The sequence below is a fragment of the Macrosteles quadrilineatus genome, unplaced genomic scaffold, assembly GCF_028750875.1.
Source record: "Macrosteles quadrilineatus isolate MER2022 unplaced genomic scaffold, UCM_ALF_1.0 Scaffold_5__1_contigs__length_97177068, whole genome shotgun sequence".
NCBI classification, from domain to species: Eukaryota; Metazoa; Arthropoda; class Insecta; order Hemiptera; family Cicadellidae; genus Macrosteles; species Macrosteles quadrilineatus.
In genome coordinates, this window is record NW_026542598.1 from 71,494,187 (window position 1) to 71,507,474 (window position 13,288).

Here is a 13,288-nt window from a genome sequence, read left to right on the forward strand (position 1 = left end):
TTTAAAAAGTGTACATAATTTTATCTCAAAAGTTTTACTTGGATCTAAGGTTTTAGGAGCTTGTTATCAGGCACTATTTTGGTTGAGGTAATAATTTGTCTAACATTTTTCAAACATTTTTTTTTGAATTTTTTGTTAAAATTATTCTTAAAGCCTGTATAATAGTTAACGTACAGTTGCCAATTTTCATCTTACCTATCCATTTCTCTTAAGTGTATCTATGTACTTTAGTACAGTACTACTAAATAAAATGATTTGCATTTACTCTAAAGTTGTATCGGCTATGTTTCTAAAATGGGTCTTGGTAGTGATGGGGGCTCTAAACCCGCAATCTAGACAATCATAATGCAAATGAAACCTCAACCTTCCAAAAGAAATTTCTAGTTCGGCTTTCTGGCCTGGACTGGCTGACAGATTGTTTAAAGGTACAAGAAACCCTGTACTTGGTTTAGTTGAGTTAGGTTGACGTTTGCGTTAATACTTTATTTACTTAAATACCTCCTATCTTCCCAATTGATGTTTTATGTGATACATGAATTAGAGAAGGAATTATTTCAACAATCAAACACTTACAAGGGTTTTACAATTTACATTATATTTGAAAAATTATGAGATACCAGCAGGACACACTTGGTAAAAAGTATCTGACTTAACCTAAAAAGGATGTGAGGATGTACACTTTTACTTCTTTGCAAATGATATTTTCATAGCGTGTGTCGGTGTGATTTTGAAACCATTCAGGGCAACTTTGGCGGCTCCTGATTGCAATTCATTTTCAAACTCAACAAACGCAATATCGTGGCGATTCGGAACCAATCGAACTTCTTTGAAACCAGGGAACCTAGAAAACAAACATCAAGGTAAATTATCAGATCAGTCCTTCAGTAACTTATTTTGTATAAATATGAGGATGACCCTATTCCTTTAAGTTTTTATAAAAACATTTCCATGGATGTAAACATAGAAAACAATGGTCTAGGATTTTCCATAAAAAATGTTTCCTTGAGGTTAGGATTACCTGAAAGACAAAGAATCCACTAAAGCACAAGGAATAGTTTGATTTTTGTGTTTCTTGTGCTAAAGTGAACACTTTTCTATAGAAGTATACCTGTTATCATGACATAGGTAAAGTGATTTACTATCTTCAGCAATTGTATAACCATTTACTAATCAAACAAATCTTTCTTAGCATAAAAAAAAACAGGGTTTTGATTCTAAAATGTATATTTGATATTTAAAACAGTTTACACCAGAACAACATTGCTGATCATCTACCCTTGATTGCAGTAATACCTATCCATATATTGTGATCTCGATGATACCATGATCACCTCCTGGTCCCATACAAAACTCAAATTCTTTCTGGTCGGTTGGTGCGATTCATTGTGGATGGATGTGTAACTATTATTGACCGTACAATCAAATAATCACATTTCCTTGTCTTCACCACAGTTGCAAAGCAACTAGTTTTGAAGAAGAACCAAGGATTAAAACCTGAATAGAATTAATAAAATTAAAAATGCTTACTGGTTGAACAGCATAGACAACATCATTTCACTGGTCTCGTCAGGAAGGTTGGTCAAGAACAGGATCTGATTGGGAGGTTGTTCCGGCACTGTTGCTGCACCTATCAAACAATCACATCAGAGTGTTATGCAGCAATTCTTTGTTTGATTCTGTGTCCAATAGATGCTCTCTTAAAACTGATCTCTAGATTCACCACCACTCAAATTAACCGATTCTGCACATTTAAAAAATAGAGGTGAGTTCTACCATAGACAAAAAGAATGAAATATAGACCGTCAGCCGTGCTGCGGTTGCCATGGTTACCATAGGTTCCGGCGCACACCGCTGTAGTTTACGTAGCGTGTACGCCGTAACTACCGTGGTGCTCCAAGCGGTGTGCGCCAGAACCTATGGTAACCGCAGCACAGCTGACGGTCTATATTTAATTCTTTTTGTCTATGGTTCTACTCTGGTATTTCAACTGGTTGGATCAATCAACCTTATTTTTAGTCAAAAGATAGCTTACTGTTATAATCAACATAGTAATGACAACACAGCAATACAAAATCATGCCCGTTTAGTTTTGATCCTGAAATTTTTAAAGACTTTAGGGTTATAAATAATATCTGTAAATAATAATGTACGTCTTCATTAAGACTATAATCAGTGTGGTTAAAATTCAGTTGTGTTTTTTTCTGGCTAAGTATACCAATTATCTGAAGTAAAATTTGCAGTACTGCAGTATAGAACAGACAGATCTCTCTTCTATCAGTTATGCAGTGAATTTTTACAGTTATCTTCAGCATTACTGCTTGAGTAAAAAGTATGCATTAAAATAAAACATTTTAAACTCGAACACGTATATTATATGCAGCAGTATTTTGTAATAATATCAATAATACTCTTATTTCTTAGGTATTCAACAGGTAGGCCTATACATAGCCTAGTTGCCTGTTAACCGGATTTTTTGGGTTCATCCTAAGCCTAGTCATAGTCCTGTCAGAGTCGGTTAGGTAAGCTGACATAACACTTATGTAGGTAAGCTGACATATAGCTGGTTGAGGTGTACTGTAAGCTGACATAATGTCATAAAGATACCCCTGCAATGCAACACGTGTTTAACTTGCAAACAGCGTATTAATAACCACTTACCAGGCTGTACCACTGGCATCTGCTGCACAGGAGCTGCAGGCGCAGGGGCCAAGGATTGCTGGTATACTCTAGCCTGCTCCTTAGCTGCCTTCCTCTTCACCTTCTTGCTGTCTGCAGCATCGTCGTGACTCACCACCTTCTTGGGACGCTTCGGCCTCTCTGAGAACGTGCCTTTCATCTTGGCTATCATGTCAGAGTCTGACTTGGAGTACTGTATCCTCTGAAACCGAACAGTATGTGGTTTCAAAATCTGTTTCACTAAGCCATTGAAACCGTCCATAAATGCAGCTGAGTATTTCAACCTCCTCCAAGAACACTTATTCAAGAAACAAACCTAGTCAATACATGGTGATAGATATAAGTGTGCCAGCTGTTTTATTTGAAAGTTATTAAAAGTCCATAAGTTAAAGTCCATAATATTTAAAGTTATTAAGTTGTTTTATTCGAGATATAAAAAAATTTTAACTGCCTTGGATCTTTTTTTTTTAAATTTTGATCAAATTAAAAAAATAAACGGTATCAGCATTCTGACACATACTTTCTCCCATAAGTTTGTCAACAACCTTTATCATGTGTAAGCGGTGAGAGTAAATATACGGAAATGGGATTTGTAAGATTTTCTTCAGAATTTAAAGGACTATAACATGCTAAATTTTTATCAAAATCTTTCGAGCCAATATTGGTAAAATATAATTTTCCGTTATTTTATGGGGTTTTTATGGGGAAATAACATAATTTACAATAACTTTTGAACCGTAATTTTTACAGAGATGGGATTTGTACCATTTTGTTCAGAATATAAAGGAATATAACATACTAAATTTTTATCGAAATCGTTCAGGTCATTTTTGGGAAAATCTTTTTTTTCCGTCATTTTATGGGGTTTTATGGGAAAATACCCATTAAAAATAAAAATTTCTAAGAAATGAGAAAAACTATCAAAATTGTAAGGATCATAACATACTATGTTAAATAAAAACGGATTTTTTGTCTAAAATCCTATTTTTCGTTATTTTATGGGATTTTTATGGGAAAATAACATAATTTACCATAACTTTTGATCCGTAATTTTTACAGAAATGGGATTTGTACCATTTTGTTCAGAATTTAAAGGGCTACAACATACTAAATTTTTATCAAAATCGTTCGGGCTATTTTTGAGAATATCAGATTTTTCCGGTTTTTTATGGGTTTTTATGGGAAAATCCCCATTAAAAATCAAAATTTCAAAAAAATGAAAAAAACGCCTGGAGATACCATGGATTAGAACCTACATACCAAATTTCATCGAAATCGGACGACAGGTGTAGTCTCTAGCTCTGTACACATCCAGACACACAGACACACAGACACACACACACACACACAGACATCACTTCGAAAACCACTTTTTTGGGTCCAGGGGGACCCAAAACGAATATATCCACTCAAAACTCAAACTCGAAAATTTTGACGAAAACAATACTTTCTCCATATACTATGGTATAGGGGGAGAAAGTAATAACTTTAGTCGCCATTTTTCTAATAAGGCCCCAACTTTGAGAAGGCAGTTACAATTTTAACATTTTTTTATATCTCTTATAACTTTAGAATAAAACAGCGCTTTCACACTTATATCAATCACCCTGTATATGAACTAACTTATACACTGGCTGCTAGAAACACCTTTTTACGGCGAAGTAGAGTTGACCCGATCATGGCTTGTGGATAAAAACTGTATGGATTTTCCAGTTTCTACAAAAGTACCGAAATACCTAAAAAAATACCCTGTAACTTACCCAGTAACTGTAAATACCAAAATACACTGTAGCCCCCGAAGGATATTGTAATATTTGTACTGTCCTCCATCTACATGAGGTATCAATAAGTGAGGTTTTTGCTCTTGCTGTAATTTTCTCTAACTATTTCTATCTTCTGCTTCATTTTTAAGCGATAACTTTTCTCCAATCTCAAGATAAATTTAATATACTAATTTAGTACCAGGAAGACTATTTATTTATGAACAAAAATATGCTAGCCTCTACACAATCATACCTCGTTAAAACATTTTCTGTAATCCAATTACCATATCTTGGTTTCCAAAATCAATACATTGAAAACTATCATTTTTAAGCAAAATGACTTTCTAAAAAATAGGCTTTACCTTCAAAAATCAGTTCAACAGTTAAAACAGTTGTTACAGGCGTTTCGGCACCACAATGCCATCATCATACACGTTAATCTCGGCTGAAGTAGCTTAGTTGAAGTTAGAACACATAACACACACGAATATTTACATTACTGGTGGCAATGTCAACCAGTCTTACCATGTGTGTACAGGCCTGTTCATTGTTACCTTTGAACTGATTGAAGAAGGAAAAACTTACTCTTTAGTTAATTACAGCTCGGGGCTAAAAACATGGATTTTAATTAAAAACTACTTTTGTTTTATCTTCAGCAGTTTTTGATGTAATTAAAGCTACAAAGAAGTAGGATTTTGATTGAGATTTATGAATCATGTCACTTGGGTCCGTAGAAATTTGGAATAACATTACAAAATTAGTAAATATAGACTACATAAGTTTTAATAATAAAAGCAAAATATCCTGTTTAATTTTTGGTAAGTTAGTTGTTAAAACCCGGCTTCACATTTATATTGAGCCTATAAAACCTTTTCTTACAATAACTTCTAACTATTCTTACAATTTCTATTTTGGTTTTATAGCATTTCAAAATATATTTGTTAATTATAAAAATGGTTTTAGAACATAATACCAATGTTACTTACCATTGGTTTGTCATAAAATGGAAACCCTTGCATGGATCTCAAGGCATTTGTCGAGCTGGAAATTTCCTTGAAGATCACAAACGCTTGACCACGCATCTTCAAAGTTTTCAAAGCTATTATATCCATTATCTGTCCAAACTGAGAGAAAATGGCGTAGAGAGATTTCTTGAGCTCTGAAACAAATATTTTAAAAAAATTGGAGAAATTTATGTGGTTAAATCACTAAAAATTTAGACTTTTGAATAAAATGAAGGTTTAGTAATTTCATTGAATGGTTAGAAGAGTAACTTAAGCATCAATTTGTTGACAACAGCCAGGCATTTGACCAATTGTTGTAGACTGTGCATGTACAGTAAACTATTATTTATTAGGACACATAGACAGCACCTAACTTAAATAGGCTAAAGAATGAATACTTATTGTATTATCATGCTGAAAACATAACTCTTCGTTCATAGTGTATTTTCTGAGAGTAAAAATTTAGAGGTAGAGCCAATTAAGTTGTATGGAAGAATGGAAATCAAAAAGCGGAACCAAATATTACGTAGGTGAGGTGTCGAATTGGTCTTACCTTCTTTTTTTATTTTCTCGTTCAGGTTGTTGATGTATATCGTGTGATTTGGTCTGATGTCCATCATTGATACCTGCTGTTAATTCAATCTGAAAGAAATATCCAAACACATGGTTAAAACGGAGACCTAGTTAGTAATAGTGGTATGTAGGAAAGGCTTAGCGTGTGTCTTGTGTTGTTTAACCTGTAGGGTAGAAATTATTTTTGCTTCAATTGGTATGGCTGATTATTTTTCTACTGAGTTATGAAAATGAGATGTACCGGTACACAATTTACGATAGATTAAAGAAAAAGCTGATTTAGAACAATGAAAGGAAATCATCAGCCAAATTTCAATAATCTCTAAATTCATCACTTAAATATCTACGAATATCAAGAATGCTTAAACATTATGAAATACCTTAATATATTACCTGCATGATTCTAAGCCCAATCCAAGTAAAAAGTTTTGAACAGCTTAATAATTTAGTAATTTAAATAAGCTTAGTAATATCCAATGACACTTTTAGGCTATACAAATACTGTGTAGTTTTATAAAATTAAGTATTATGTTAAGTATAATATTATCTTCAATTCACTTTACCAATTGCCATGCACTCGATTAAACTAATCTCCATTGTGAGAAATCACATATAGGCTATTTATGAATTAAATTTGGTATAATATTAACGTCAATGTGATTTTAAATCTGTATTTGTCTTGACAAAGTAACATTTTGAAATGTAACACATAATGTCAAGTAACTTAGGGTATGCCCTTTCACAAGAATGCTAAAAATCGTAAAAAATACCCTATACAAATCTGCAAAACACAAATTTCTTCATGTTAATTGATAAATAATTTAGCTGATTAGAAATGAATAAGTAAATTACAATTAATAAATATATTACTTGGATACAATAAGTTATTTTAGTTTAAAAGGATCTGTCAGAATGTTTTAAAAAGGCCTAGGGCATAGAAATGTACATGGCTTTATTAATTTGTAAAGGCATTTTGAAGGAACCTAAACACTACAATCTAGGCTACTGTAGGTCTTCTGGATATGACTGTGCCACAATAAAAAACTTCTTACTAGCTTAAGTTACACAGCCATCTACAGTTCTCAAGCAGCAATGGCGTAGGCTAGGCTACTTAATAAACAAATGGCCGATCGATTAGTAAAAATAAGGTGCCGGTTCACTGTCACCTATTTAATGTGATTAGTACCTATTTATGTGGGCCTACCTATTTATGATTTATGCCAATATTTTTATATCCATACAAAAGAGAAGTACTGGAACGCCGTTCCGCCACAAATTGACCACTGCAAATAGCTATTCTGTTTGTGACAGGGTTGTACCCAGAAGACCTAGTTTATAAGTTTAGTTTTAGTGTTAGTGACTATGGAAGCCACATAGAATTTAAATAGTTTTAGTCTAACAAAATCTAAGTTAAACCGTAAAAGAAATTTAGTAGACCAATCCATATACACCTCCTTCGGACAAGGTTGGAAGATTGTTGACCCTGAAGAAAGAAAACTTCATTAGATGGTAATATACAAGAAAGTAGGCCTGGCCACATTGGCTCAGGAACCCGGCTGTGCAATGGCCCCCTCCCCATCTCCGGGTGTCCCAGCCACGGAGCGGACCCTGTGGCTTTGGAGACATTTTACTGGCTAATAAATACAATAAATACTAGGCTATAAGGATAAAGTTATCTAACTTACAGCCTATGGGCTAGTTAACTTACTATTTTTTTAACTTGATAAGTTTAGATGTTTTTGTTTTTTTGTTTTAGTTAGGCTGTTTGATCGAGTCGCTAGGCTAGTTTATTATTGTTAGGTATTAAACTTACAACAAAGTAAGTTAGGCCTATGAAAAACACAAATGTTGGCGTTAACATATATTTAAGTTATTGAACTTGGTTTTCTTAACATAAAGTTAGCCAAGGCCTAAAAGTGCCGTGTATTAAAGATGAGTTCTTTTGCTAAGTTGCCTCTAGGCCTAGACTGTTGTTGTACTATTGCATTTAAAAACAAGAAACTTAAAAGTAGGACTAGCCTATTTTGCAGTGTTTTAGTTACAACAAGTTTTGAGACATAAGTAACACTAACAATTAGGCCTAACTTATTCATTCTAATCAGCTAAATTATTTATCACTAACTAACAACTAGGTTCATACAACCCTAAACTTTACCTAATTTAGGTCTGACCTAACACCCTTAACTTTTAAATACCTTTTCTGGCATCAAATAAATTCGCTAACTTAACAGTTTGATATTTGGTTAGGTTTGATCAGATTTTTGTGAGTTTTTAGTGTGAGTACACCACACATTTAAAGTTTTTTTTCTTTAACTTTATTAATTCCCCACCTAATGACCTCACCTCCCAGATTGATTTTACGTGAGCTAACTTAGGCCTATTTAAGTTGTGCATTTTAGGTGTAATTTTAAGTATGTGATTTAATATAAAGTTAATTAACCCTTTCAGTGCTAGGCCAATAATTCATATTTCGTAAGACTTTTTTGTTTGCCTTTTAATTCCAATACCTGTTGTTTAATTTTAACTGTAATGTTGTCACTATTTTATTAATTAGGCTAAGTTTGAATAATAAGGCAATATATAACAAAGATAAATCCCGGTATTTGGTAGTAAACATTAAATAAAAATTATTTTTTGTTTTAATTTTCCTGGTTTTCCTATACATTTTAATGTTCTGATAGCATTGTTTGAAACCAAAATCTCATAAAATCAAAAGACATAACTTATAGTTTACAATGTAATATTGAATTTAACTTTGATTTAGTTGGACGAGGTTATCGTAATATAGCAATTTTAGGGAAACTAATGTTTTGCATCAAAGTCTCAGGAACACATTTATGATCACTGTTGTCTTTCAACTAAAAAATATCATCTAAATAGTCCGTGACTAACTGGTGCTGCTACCTAGTAACGCATTGAACAACCATCTGTAGCGCTATCTGTTCGCAATCGGTGGCGTCAGCTTAAATACCGGTTTTTGACTCCTCAGTCTTCAAGCACAGATAGCCGAGAAGGCTAGGGTATGTGTCACTTGGCCAGTGGCATTCGTCTGCTCGGGTTCGAATCCCGTCCTGTGTGGCAAATAATTGGTGACCTGTGTGTTTGTAGTTTTATATACTACCACTGGGGCATAGTGAGGTGTTCATAATCCTTGGTTTAGACATATACCCCGAAATCATCGGATTGGGCAAATCTTTTAGCTAAGTGGTTGTTAGTGTATCCTATGAACAATGGCCGTTTTGCTACTTTTTGTTAAAATAACCTTCCTCTCCATATCCCTTAGAGATTTTTTAAAACAACGATATATCGTTTCATAGCACTGAAAGGGTTAAAAATCCCATGTGCCCCTAGACGATCATTTCAATTGTTCATGTTTGTATATTCTTATAGACAATCATGTTCTTATAGACAACGTGTTATATTATATTCTTATGGTAATATGATACTGTATTTTGTAAAAACTGTAAAAATGATTATTTTTACGAAATAAAGACATTTTGATTTGATTTGATTTGTGTTAGTCAGTCAGTTCACAGTAATGGCGACAGAGACCAGCGGACGAGAGGTATTACATTATTATAAAATTCAAAAAATCTTATTATTCAGTTTTTGTGACAACAGAAAAATTTTGGACCATTATTTTCAGGTAAAAATCTAGTTTCTAATGATAAATTTAGTATATAGTACTCTTGGTCACCCTAATCGCAATAATTTCCAAATATAACTAACTAGCGGAATACCCGTGCTTCGCTAAGGAAACTTTCAGATTGGTTGAAATTTTTAATAAATTTGTGCTTTCCAACAGCCTTCAGTCAACAATTCAGCTACAACCTGTTTTGCTCCAATCGATGTCATATTAAAGCAGCTATTTTAATGTCTCACGCGGTCAATAAAGTGTACGTATGTTCAGGGTGGTTGCCCATGACCAGACTGCATAAAGGTTTAGGTAGGTGCTGCAAAGGTAGTAGCTGCACTTTACCACCATTGCAGTACATGCCCGGTGTTTCTTCTTTCCATTTTGCTTCGCAGTACTTTGAACGTCATGGTACCTGGTACCTATCGCCACCAAACTATCTCCTTCATAGACTGTTTTTGGATGATATGTCATTGTTGATAGATGTTTCACCATCCATTGAATCTTTGGCAAATGTAACTTCAGGATGAGTTTGTTCGTCCCCTCTGCTTGCGTTCTTCACATGTTTTAGCAAATTTCCCATATAGGTAATAAGCTATTACCGTAGTACTCATGGTCATTTTGAGGTCCCTAGAGGCCAAAAACACCATCCGTTCAAATTCAGATATATGCGTCCGTTAGCACGATAACTCGAGCCAAAATGATCCGATTTCGATGAAATTTGGTACAAACGTGTAAACCTACGTCTATTCGAACGAGTTCGCGAACCAGCATGATCGGACCATGGGAAAAGAGTTTTATCCGTAAAAATTGGTTTTTCTCATTTTTGACCCTGAAATAACATAAAATTTCCCAAATTTCCTCTAAACCATTTTCAAGAGCTTAAAAAACAAATAATTCAGTATATTGAAGTGTTTTTGTATGGTTATTGGTTACGGAGAAAATTGTAGGCTAAATTAAAAATTCCCATGTTATTCTTATGGAGAATAAGTACCTGTTGTAGTTTGCTTGTTTATGCATATTTGGATCAAACATGCGCTTAATCTATTTATTTTATACTAAGCTATTAATATTTTACTAAAAACACACTATATTGCCCTGTAGGCAGCAAACCTAGGTGCTCGTTAAACCTAATGTTATTTGAATGGATTTAATTGTAATCAAATCAGGCAAATGGAAATTCGCTTAGTCTGCAGGTTTGCTGCGGCGGGGGTATTTGTAAATAGTTTGTGTCCGTTCGTGTTTATATGTAAAATGTACTAGCCTATGTGTATAATGACGACGACAAGATGTCCCAATGTTTTTAAGAGGCAAGAGGCTCGACAATGAAACCTTGATGTTTCAAAACTAGTCGCCATTTAAGAGTATTTTTAGGATTGACGACGTAAGTTATGTTAACCTAATATATTGTCAATAATCAATCCTGGAGGCATTTATGAATGATTATACCTCAGTAAACTTAATTTTTATTCTAACCGCTGATGATTAAATAAATTGCAGACGAATTCAAACAAAACACCAAAGCAAATTATTCTATACAAACTCCATGCTAACTTTTGACCTTCTGTGGGGCAGGGCCCATTGGGAATTTTATAAAATCGCTTCTTATTGTTTAGAAACTATAAGAGGAATACGTATGCAAAAACACATGCTTCTACAGTAGGTGGATATGGTTTGGCCTGTGAGTTGATCGTAATTTCGCATTTATATATAGAGATACCTTAGAAATAAGATGCTGTTGTTTCTAAAATTTTGTGGAGTTGAGGTGTAAATGTAAAAGTTTGAATTTTTTTATGAAAACATAAAGTTAAGTTAATTTGTATGACATTTTAAAAACCACATACCGTACCGTAAGTTTAGTGTTAAGTTAACATTTTTACAGCCAAATTCGGATTTGGAGATATAAATGAGAATTGTAGGGAATTTATTGTAGTATCAGAATATGTACCGGTAACTTAGCCCTCCGAGTGTTACGCGTCGCGTAATCGACGCACAACACACCCGCCGTGGTGTTATGCATCACTTTTGCGACACACAAACATTGTTTATGGGGAAGGCTCTGGGACTGACTGAATCAGATTGAACTGGATTGAGATTGGTACGGTATCGTTGTTTTCGGCAGATTCTAAGCTTTCTCCTGATGTCTGTTTCTAGACGCTTTTCATTTTTGTTCCAAAAATATTGTAGCAGACAGCTGACGTGTGTAGGCCTATTTGTAAACAACTTGGTTAAAAAACCTCGCACCGATGACTGATGTGTATTATTACATTTATCATTGTTTTAGTGTTAAAAATAAAAAGTAAAAAGTAGTGATATAGGCTACGTGGTGCATTATAAGAAGATTTAAGTGATCTTTAAGGGCTGGTTGATGATCCTGAAGAAGTAGGTAGCCCTAGTGATATTGATGTAAATTATCGGCCAGATTCGTAGCTATGGTTAGGCTATGCATTCTTACCTAGGCTACCGCTAAATGTACGAAATCTGTTTTTCACCCATAACTTACTTATATTATTATAAGGGTTAACAATATTGTAAGTTATATAGGTAACTTACAATTGTCAATTGCCAAAAACAGCTGTCAGGTGATGATCAAACTTTCTGTTGCCAAAATATATTTTAAACTCTTTATTTTTTCCAACTATGTTTCTCGCTACATAAGTTACTCGCTCGATAATGTTTTGGGCTATATGAAAATGAATCCCCAGAATGGAATCTCTCCAAGTCAATGGTTAAGTTAGCCTAAGTTTAAGATTCATTGCGCTCAAAAATGTTTTAATATTTTATGATAGAAAAACCCAACCAATGTTGTCTTGGTCGATAATCGACCAGCGCCAGATCTAGGGTTGAGTAGGCCTAGGCCCTAAGTAGGGTCTTAGAGGCTAGACCTGCTAAGACTGCCAGCAACAAATTAACTTAGCCTACCTACCTAATTCAGGCCTAACTTATGTCATTGCAGTTTGGTTGATAGAAGGCTTTCATTGCCCAAAAAATCTTCATATTTTATCCACGTTCGATGTTCCTAAGGGATTAGCCTCAAGTTAATAGTAGATTTGGCAAAGCCCTTAATAACTTAGTGGAAAGGTTAGGAATATAGGCTTTTTAAGCTATTCATGCTATTCCAGTTAGCCTATCTGAATGTAACAGTTGTTCCACTAAGTTAAACTTAATCCTTAGTTTAGGAGTAATGTTCAGACATACGTAGGGTCTTGTGTTTGACAATGACAACAATTGAAATTGCTGAAGGTCCTAACCATAGATAAAACATACTCCCTTAGTTTGTGTTGGTTTGTCTATGGTCCTAGCTAAACCAAGTTACCGTAGGCCTTTTAACGAATACTGAATTAAAAGCTTACGTACCTATTATACCTATTATAGACACAAACACTAATCAATCCAAGGAAAACTGACGGAAGTTATTCTTTCAAGAATTCTTCACTAATTCCGATTTTCGGCTTCAAGTTCAACTTGGAGTTGGAACTTAACTTTCTTTCAGTACAGTATTGCTAATAAATAATAATTAATAATAACAATAATGCTAGCTAATGGTGCCGGTGACGAACGAAAAAGAAAAAAAGGAAGCAGGAAGCCGACGACTGGACTGACTGGCACTGGAGAGTGGGAGACTGGACTGGACTGAC

The 13,288-nt window shown here is 34.2% G+C and overlaps 1 protein-coding gene across 2 annotated transcripts; it reads right to left on the reverse strand.

Annotated features, from left to right (window-relative positions):
* Positions 1-569: 569 nt before the first annotated feature.
* On the reverse strand, positions 570-13,177 carry LOC128994746 (U1 small nuclear ribonucleoprotein A). 2 transcript variants are annotated; one of them, XM_054419501.1, is made up of 6 exons: positions 13,017-13,177; positions 5,997-6,085; positions 5,426-5,598; positions 2,659-2,878; positions 1,528-1,627; positions 570-841 (listed from the first exon to the last, which is right to left on the reverse strand). In XM_054419501.1, exons 2-6 carry the CDS (start codon positions 6,061-6,063, stop codon positions 682-684), a joined length of 720 nt encoding a protein of 239 aa, XP_054275476.1. In that variant the 5' UTR covers positions 6,064-6,085; positions 13,017-13,177; the 3' UTR covers positions 570-681. The 2 variants fall into 2 exon arrangements, with proteins under 2 accessions (XP_054275476.1, XP_054275477.1); XM_054419502.1 differs by having other exon boundaries at positions 13,008-13,175.
* Positions 13,178-13,288: the final 111 nt, after the last annotated feature.